At 42.8% G+C, this 10,000-nt stretch overlaps 1 protein-coding gene across 1 annotated transcript in view; it reads left to right on the plus strand.

Annotated features, from left to right (window-relative positions):
• Window positions 1-6,096: 6,096 nt before the first annotated feature.
• The window catches only part of LOC311053617 (small ribosomal subunit protein eS26-like), a gene marked incomplete at both ends in the record, with an annotated part of 10,812 nt that continues 6,908 nt past the window's right edge, over window positions 6,097-10,000 (plus strand). The window contains one exon of the mRNA XM_084069231.1: window positions 6,097-6,437. Coding sequence (XP_083925357.1) covers window positions 6,097-6,437 — 341 coding nt within the window. The remainder of the gene's footprint in view (window positions 6,438-10,000) is intronic.

Raw genomic sequence — 10,000 nt, forward strand, 5'->3', positions numbered from 1 at the left:
TGCTTCCATGTGTTTTGTATGTCTGTATGTAAATGATTCTTTTGATGTTGTTCTGTTGTTTTCGTTCTGTGCAGCACTTTGGGCAATCTTTGGTATGTATGTAAATGTAATCTATAAATAAAGTTTGATTTGAACTGCTTCCTCCTTCGTGCTCCTCTGTGGGCAGCGGTCACAAGTTCCCCGGCGGGATGAAAAAGGTCACCAAAAAACAAACAAAAACAAAACAAAAAAACATTGAAGACCCTTGCTCTACGGCACTGTTTCTCAACCAGTGGGTCGGCACCCAAAAGCAGGCAAAGGACCGTAATATACTGGGCACTGACTTCTTGGTCAACACCAAAGATTTGGGTCCATTTGAAACGTGTTGAGAATCACTATTCAAGACTGAAAGAATACTGACCCCATTAACCCTATAAATAAGTGTTGGTATTGTGCTTGTGTGCAAATGACTGTTGAATATTGAGTTGAATATTTTGGATAGACAATTAGACAATTGCCTATCCAAATCTAGACATTCAACTTGATGTTCACAGATGGGACAAGATACAGAGAGAGAGAGGGGAAAGTTTTGGCAAATGTATTTGTTTCCTTGTCACGCAACCTCCACCATCATACTGTAGTTTGGTTTTCTTCCTCATACTCATCACTTTCACAGTGCAGACCATGGATCATTGGTTTTTTCACACACTGTAGTTTGGTTTTCTTCCTTATACTCATCACTTTCACAGTGCAGACCATGGATCATTGTTTTTTTCACACACTTCACACATGCAACATTGACATTCTACTGTCAATCACGGTTCACACAGAGTTCTCTCTCTTGACAAACTGGATATTCAACCTGAGTTCATTCAACCTCCACCATCAGTTTGATTCTCTTCCTCATAAGTTCACCATTTCTTCACCTCAAACTGTGATGTATTTATCAGTGCCAGTTTACTTCTCTTTTCCACCAGCTATATAACACCAGTTTATTTTATTTCATTTTATTTTATTTTTTGGAGGTACAGGACAACAGTTGTAGCAAAACCGCATGTACAGTACCCGTTCATAAATAAATAAGTATATACATAAATCTAGTCCATGTTCCCTGGTTAGAGAGCCTGCCTGGGAAGCCAGAGGTCCCAGGTTTGAGTCCAGGCCTCAGCCATGTGTCAAAGTGTCCTTGAGCAAGACACTTGACCCCTAACTGCTCCCTGAGGCTCTGCCTAAGTATATATATATATATATATATATATATATATATATATATATATATATATATATATATATATATATATATATATATATATATAATACGTTACTGTATATGCAAATATACAGTGACAAATACCACAAGGGAGTGTGGACTAGGGTTTAATGCCGGCTTTAGCCCCGAGGCACCCACAGTATCGGCGCCCTTGAATGCCGGGATTCCCGGGATCCCGGAAATCCCGGGGGTATTTACCCTCCCGGGAATTGGCTTCGGTTCACGGGATCCCGAAGGTTGTTTTTTTCTTGTTAGAAATTACTACTAATTAGCAGAAAGGCCTATCTACAGCGCGGAGGAATTATTACTATTATAATTAGCCAAGTCTTTTCCGCGTTGCCGACCAGGGTCCCATCGTCCCGTTTTGAACCAATATGGGACTCACTGAATTTAACAGCAATGAACAAAATAAAACACAAGGAGAAGGCCAGTAAGTTTGTCGTAGGAGTCGTAGGACCCAGGTTGGACCTCCTGTGCCATATGTTCAGTCTGCGCCGCTCTGTGCTGCTGCATGCACTGTCGGGTGCAAACGGTAAACGGAAGACTTGCCCCAAAACACGCCACCCTCATTTCTTTCGCAGACAAGCGGTTCTTGTATTCTTGTATTTGTTTTACTGAGGATAAGGTTAGGAAAATAGTTTTACTGAGGTTAAGTTTAGGAATAAAGTTAGGTTTTGGCACCGTTTTACTGCATGAGGTAATGTTTAGGAATAAGGTTAGGTTTAGTTTAGACATAGTTTACTGAGATTACGTTTAGGAATACCAGGTGAATACCGTCGGATTTGCCCCGGGGCGACTGCGTTTTGGGGCGAGCGCCTGATAGCTTAGTAAGCCTACCAACTCCACCATATTTCCAGAACTGAAGAGAAAACGCACGCTGTTGGCTAAAGTTAACGCGTTAACGGCACAACACATGGTGGTCTGTCTGATCAAACAGAATGCCCAAAACAAGAGCAAACAGTCCCATAACGTAACGTCACACAGGTGGCTACCCCAATCATCTCCTGATATATGGTATGGAACATCTTGTTCTAAATCTGATCAATCTGATCATTTTCTTGCATATTTAATAGCAAATAGATAGGTGTCAATGCTTACTAAATACATGATAGGTGGGCACAATAGGGACATCTGGGCATCTCGATGTAAAATTGGCTATTTTAAGTATCTACTGTTTTTAGTGGGCACTTTTTCTTTTCTTTTAACAGGAATTCCCAGGAGGCCCGGGAAAAGGTCTGAAAATTCCCGGGATTTAAAATGAGCAAATTCCCTGGAAAATCTTAAACCCTAGTGTGGACCATATTATCATTATTATTTTCTTTTGCTTTAAAAGATGTACTGCTTCAACTAACAACCCAGCGGTCTTTATTACATTTTTGCAGTGGTGGAAAAAGTATTCAAATGTTTTGCTTAAGTAAAAGTATCAATACTGCAATGTAGAAAAATACTCTTGTTCAACTAAAAGTCTGGAATTCTAAATTGACTACTCATTATGCAGAATGTCCTGTTTCAAGAGTTTTCAAATGTATACAAATATTTTTAAAATAGCTACAAGATCACAATGCGTCGCGTTGTGACGCATTTCGAGCTTTTAGATCTGCTATTTTCAAATGGCCGAAATATAGAGCTGGTGTGTGTGCGTGCGTGCGTGCGTGCGTGCGTGCGTGCGTGCGTGCGACTGCTTTTCAACTGCCCTGAATGACACCATGTCTTTGCAGATGTATCTGGTCACGGCATCAGTGCATGCGAGAGCTGGCGAAAACTTCTGGGAACTCAGATTAGTTCATCATTTACACCTCACACTGTCTTTATATTTAGTGCCTTTCGCAAATCCTCCTGCGATGGACGTGTGTTTGTGTGTGTGTGTGTGTGTGTGTGTGTGTGTGTGTGTGTGTGTGTGTGTGTGTGTGTGTGTGTGTGTGTGTGTGTGTGTGTGTGTGTGTGTGAGTGAATCATTTGGCCTAGATTTTCCAGCAAGACCCAATTTTGCAGCCTCACTCTTGTGTTTCGATAGCAGGTGAGTTTGTAAATTAGAGGTGTTGCCTCCAGATGCTTGCACCTTACCCAGACACAGTTTACAGATAACCTCATTGACATTCTCAGGTTCCCTATCAGCATTGGGTTTAAAACCAAAATATCGCCAAACAGGCGCCTTTGACCTGGGTTTTTCCCCCGCCTCCGCCATTGTGCCATTGTTTGTCGTCTTGTGTAAACTGCAGTTTGTTTAGAGCGGCCTTCTTTCTCCCTCCTCGTCCCACTCTCGTCACGTGATACGCTTCTGTGGCTCTGTGCCCTGCATATGACCTGCCTGCCTGCACTCTCTAACTCGTTGAGGCAAAGAGCAGGCGGAGACAATTTGTACTGTCCAACATCTAAATATTGAAAAAAAGCTTAGTAATTTAAAGAACGTGCATGAATGCCACAAAAAAAATACTTTTATTTAAAGAAAAGAAAAGATTTTTTTTTTTTTTACCCAAACAGTGCTATCGGTTTACAAGTAACGTAATGGGTTGTTTGCCCGCACACCGGCAACACCGGTAACACCGGGTACCCCGACATCCCTACCAGCAACCAATAGACAATAGCAACCACTGTTTTACCCTAAAAAACGACGTATAACACTACTCAACACTGTCAACACTACTAATACTTTAACACCTTTAAAACCTTTAACACCTACTGTAAAAACTTTAACACCTTCAAAACCTTTCAAACCTTTAACAACTTTAAGACCTTAAACCTTAAACCTTAAACCTTTAGAACCTTTAAAACTAGGGATGTTCACTATTGACTTTTTTACCGATATCCGATATACCGATATTGTCCAACTACCATATATATATATCAACTGATACCCATATATGCAGGCTTTTTCACCAAAAGTCAACTAATTGTCAGGTAACAACATCACATATAGATAAAAATAAAATAGCGATAATATCAATATAATATTTAATAAATCTAATATAAAACAGTGATGTTGTTAGGTTTTCAATAACGTGAGTCCTGGGACTCACTGGTGGTCATTTGAGTCCCACTAATCTTAGATTAGATGTTGGCCTATTTAACAATTATGCAGAAGCATAATTGCTTTGATGCCTACAACATTAACGAGCGTCAACGAGCGTCAGCTGGACACAGACATACACACCTGCCTTCTGCAGTGCTCTAATTTGAAAGTGACTGGAGCCTCTGATTTTTCTGCAAAAGTCCTTGAATATGATGGAATATGATTAAGGATTACTGTGATTATGGTAAACTCAAATTTCATATCACACACACCATACAGTAAGAACGCCTGTAACTTATTAAAAAAACAAAAACAAAACAATACCGCTATTTTCCGATATTACATTTGTATGCTAATATCGGCCGATGATATCGGGAGACCGATAATATACTTCGCTACGATCAGCACGGCGACTCACTTGCTTTAGCTTGCTCTGCGGTGCCTCTCGTGGCTCAAGTTCGCGCCAACGGCAGAAACACAAGGAAGGAAGAAAACAGAGATAACATTGATTTAAACTGGACGATATTAAGCAAAACTTAACGATAGAAGATGTAAGTCAATCAATACCAGCAGCACTGGTCCAGCACCAAAAACAGACAAACCAAAACAAGGGAGCAAACAGACGCAGACATTGATCTAGGGTTATTATTTCAGAGTTATGTAGTATGTTTGTAGGAGTTATCAGGCCTAATGTATTTCCCCATTGACTCATTTTAATAAAACTAACACATCATTTGGCGTGGCCTCCCAGGCTCCCATGCCATGGGGGTGTCGCCAAGTTGCAGCGATCCTGTGGGAAAGGACCGTTCGCGAATAGAACAGGACGCCACTTCTCCATTGAAATTCAACGGCCGCGGCCGCCATGTTATTATCTGTCGCCCTATTACTTTGTGCTCCTTCTTGATACTATAAGACTAGACCAGTGTTTCTCAACCTTCTCTGGATCAGGGCCCACTTGCACATCTCTAAAGCACATAATATGGGCATATCACATGCCCATATATGGAGACCCCTGTATGTATGGAGATAGCCCATATGCGAGTATATGCCCATATATGGAGATCCCTGTTGTCAGCACAAATGGACATTGTTAGGCAACGTATGAAGACATTGGAGCTACAAATCCACATTGTTATGTGATGGTCATGGTCAGAGCCTTGCTCACAGTAGTAAGGGGGCGTGTCTACTGAGGCTATTTTCCCCGGCTATTTCAGCTCAAGCTTCAAGTGGATAAACACTCCGCATGTGAACAAATGCTCAGCGCCACGCTGCTGGTGTTTCCAAAAAATGCTGCGCTCCCACTGAGAACAATTCAAAACATACATCTTGGTGACACCTCTTATCTCCAAATGTTCACTTTTTTGCCTCTGAGATGTAGTGGAGTAGAAGTAAAAGTATTGAAAATTGGAAATACTCCAGTAAAGTAAAAGTACCTCAAAATTGTACTTAAGGACAGTACTTATGTAACAAGACCAGGAGACCTGGTTCTGCCAGACCCAGAATAACCGAGGTCCCTTTTATGCCCATGTATGGACGAAATGGACCGAGGTCCCTTTTATGCCCATGTATGGACGAAATGGGGACGGACAAAGCCTCATGTAGGCCGACCCCTTGGGTCTGGCAAATATACTTTCCACCACTGAATTTGAATCCCGAAAATGTACAGGTTTGGACATAATGAGGTATATGGCCCCAAAAAGGACATACCTGATGTCACAATACTGACGTCACAGTTTACTGACATCATCAAAAGCAGTGTACCGAAACTGCTTATAAAACAAACCGTCGGCGCGGTTCTCTCCCTCTCGACCTCGCCACGTGCAGCATCGTCAACAACATGACCAAGAAGAGACGGAACGGCGGGCGCTCCAAGAAGGGCCGTGGCCATGTGGACAACGTGCGCTGCACCAACTGCGGCGCCTGCGTCCCCAAGGACAAGGCCATCGAGAAGAACGTCATCAGGAACATCGTGGAGGCGGCGGCCGTCAGGGACATCTCGGAGGCCAGCGTCTACGACTCCTACGTCCTGCCCAAGCTCTACATTCAGCTCCAGTACTGCGTGAGCTGCGCCATCCACAGCAAGGTGGTGAGCAACCGCTCGGCGGAGGCCAGGAAGGACCGAACCCCACCCCCCAGGTTCAGGCCTGGTGGTGGTGGGCCGCCAAGAGCTGCTCCACAGTAAAAAGAACAAGACAGGGGTCGCTCGGGTGGCGCAGTGGTAAAAGTACCCACCACTACCACTAACACTGTGGAGGTTGTGAGTTCAAATCCACCCGGGGTGCATCCTGGCTCTGTCGAGCGTCTGTACGAACACAATTGGCCCCGCGTTCGGGGCAGGGAAGCCGGGCAGGGAGGGAGATATTTGTCACTGGACGTGATCCTACGGGTTGGGGGCGGCACCTGTCAGCAGGTAGTGTTGGGTGGGAGGAGTAGGCAGGTGAGTCAGTAGGACACAACAGCTGCTGTGGCAACCCAAGACAAAAAAAAGAAAGAAAGGGGGCACGGTGGCGCAGTCGGCAGCACTGTCGCCTCACAGGTAGAAGGTGCTAGGTTCCATTCCCGCCGGGGACGCTGTGGGTGTTGGGGGGTGTTGGGGGCGTGTCTTCTCCTCCGCGTCACCAGCGCCCAGACCCTAGGTGGGGTTGGCGAAAGGGCCTCTCTGTCTGGAGTTTGCATGTTCTCCCCGTGTCTCCTAGGGTAGTTAATACCCTCACAAAAACATGTAGTAATCCTGGTCACTATACTGCCTCCCCCTGGTCAACCGGGGTGCCTCATGGAGGGGAAGGGAATTGGTTGGAATAACGTGTTCCTTCCACGCGCTACGTCCAACCAGGGAAACTCCCCCCTGTCAGGTGACAAGAGTTGGCTCTCATGCATTGAAGGAGGCATGAGCTCGGCCCTGGCCTCCCTAGGCTGGTGGGGGGAGTGTAGTGCCCAGGATCACTTAGCAAATTGGCACCGGGTGAAAAAAGGGTTACAAAATCGAGGGATAAAAAAAAGAAAAGAAAGACCAGACATCCCTGGTTTACTTCCCGTATCTTATAATATATATCAAATAGCTTTTTTCAGAGAGACAAACCAGGAGAAAATCTACTTTATTATCGACCTTTCCAGCAGCACACTCTCGCAAGATCTAGCACCAGTAAACATTGGACGTTTGCGAGATCTGCCAGATCACATTATAAAACATACATTAACCACTTCAGCCCTATTTTATACATGGGCTATTTGAAAATTGCCGATCTACAAGCTCACAACGTGTCGCATCGCGACGCGTTGTGAGCTTGTAGATCGGCTATTTCCAAACATTTGAGTACTTTTGGTACTTTAAATACATTTTTTATTCTGGACATTTACTTGTAACAGAGTACTTCTATATTGCAGTATTGGTACTTTTACTTAAGTAAAGAATTTGAGTACTTTTTCCACCACTGGTATGCCATTTGCATACCATTTCGCCTCCAGTGGATACAATTGGGATGGCCATATCTTTCTAAATCCACCATCTTTGTGACAACACACAAATGTGTGTGGGGAGGAATCAATTGGCATAACGACTAAATTGGGGAGAAAAAGGGGGTAAAAAGAAAAAGAAAGAAAGAAAAATGGAACCGTTTCTGCGCGTAGCTGAGCTTGGCCTCCCTGGAGACTAAGCTCCAGAATGCTTAGTGGATAAGTTTATTCAGGTACACACTGGTCTCCATGCGCTGGACACCTCATGGCACATGTTTCCTCATGAGAACTGCATGTGCACAAAACTGCAGCAGGAAAATGCTTCGGAATGCAATAAAAAAAAGTATGTTTTATGTATAGTAGCCATGTTCTATTTTATACTATAGCCAAACAAATAATTTTAGCGTGCGTCCGTGCGCATGAGTGCAGGTGCATGTACATGCATATGTGTTCATGTCGTGGATTAGATGAAAATATCACTATTAGGATATTTGTGACCACAATTCTCACAGATTTCTGTTAAAAATAAAAAAACGAAAAAAAGTTTGCCTATGAAGTTTATCATACAGATTACATTTTCAGGTTTTCAGCTTGTATTTATAAAAAACTAAATACATGCATGTACTTCAGAGGAAGGGTGAACAATCTAATCAATCTAATCAATTTCCTTGAGGTGTCAGGGACCCGGATGTTTTGCGACCCATATGCAGAACTCAACATAAAAGTATACTCAGGAGACCAAGGTTGACAATAAACGACGACTTTACTTAAATCATAATGCAAACAAACATAGGTACACCTCAAACAGAGGGAATTACATTAACGGGGAAACACGGGGACCAGGAAACAAGCCCCACAACAATACAATGATCCAGCACATGAAGTCACAGACAGTCTTCGTTAGCCAACTAGGCACGGCTGCCACCCGCAGCTGAGTCCATTCTAGGTAATCAGAGACCAAAGAGGAGCAGGGAGGGGATGGGGCCAGACCCAGGGCGTGACATGAGGCACTACTTTGTTCTCTCTGCCCTCTACAATTTACAATTTAGGGATTTATAAGACATTTTTATCCAAAGCCACTTAAAAGTGTGAAATTGAAATAAGCAGAGTAATCATGAACTCAAGGCAAATAGTCACATACAGAAGTAGAGTGCAGAGAGAACATTGTAGTGGTTCAAAATAGCTAGGAAAACAGGTAAACAACAGACATCAGTCTAAACAACATGCTATCTAAATATTGTTATTATAGGCCTATTGCTTTTTTTGTTGTTAACTTTGTTGTCTAATTTTAACGTAATTGTAATGTTCAAAATAAATATTTTCTTTCATTCATTCATTCAGATACCATTAAAGATTATACAGAAATCGTCAAAAATATCAATAGTGAAAATAGAAGATCTACAAGCTCACTCTATATTTTAAATAGGGAATACGTGGTTACAGTAAGTCATAATGGACTTATTCCCGGTCCTAGAAATGTACTGGAGTCAAAATTACAATATTTATTGTAAGATAAAATAATCAAATAACAAATCAATAATCAAATAATATTAATCTAAATCAATTAAGTCATCAAATCATATTTTATTTGTGCACTATTTGTCTGTGGAATGCAGTGGAGTGAAAGGCAAAAGTATCCCAAAAAAAAAACAAATAAGTTAAGTATCCTACAGATACTCAAAAAAAGTACTTTACTGCACTGGTGTCCAACACTGTTTTTTTTTGTGTCACCTCAAGAACTGACAAGGTCAGCTGTAGTACCCAGCTTTCACCCGATGGGGGCACTGTTGCTCCAGGCAGATCACAGCATCTCAGGGCCCTGCAGTTCTCCTGTCACAGTCCTTAATATCATGTTACACCGGAGTCTCCCAGGAAAATGTTGTTTATGTCTGTGGAAACTGACCTGAAACTGGCTTCCCAAGCAGCTGCTCAAGCTCAAGCTTTTCAATGTGAGAGCAGAACATGATGGTGAATGTTGTTGTGGTGGAATACACACGTGCAGAGAGAATGCACGATCAATTTCACTTTTAATTCTTGACTACACACTGCCCACAGCAACAGACTGCTGCCTTGTGTAGAATACAGCTGCGATGGGTGTCAAAGGTGTCAAATAATGTTATGAGTGATATTCACAGTCACATTGATAAGACCATTTTATGTTGGTTGATCCGTTGGTTCCCAAAGTGGGGTCCGGGGACCCCCAGGGGTCCTTGAGGGAGTTCCAGGGGGTCCCCAGCTAAATGATAGATAGTTAGGAACCAAATGGACCCTGGGTCTGTAATCTGTAA

The sequence above is a fragment of the Gymnoscopelus microlampas genome (genome assembly GCF_963454915.1).
Source record: "Gymnoscopelus microlampas genome assembly, chromosome: 2".
Lineage (NCBI taxonomy): Eukaryota > Metazoa > Chordata > Actinopteri > Myctophiformes > Myctophidae > Gymnoscopelus > Gymnoscopelus microlampas.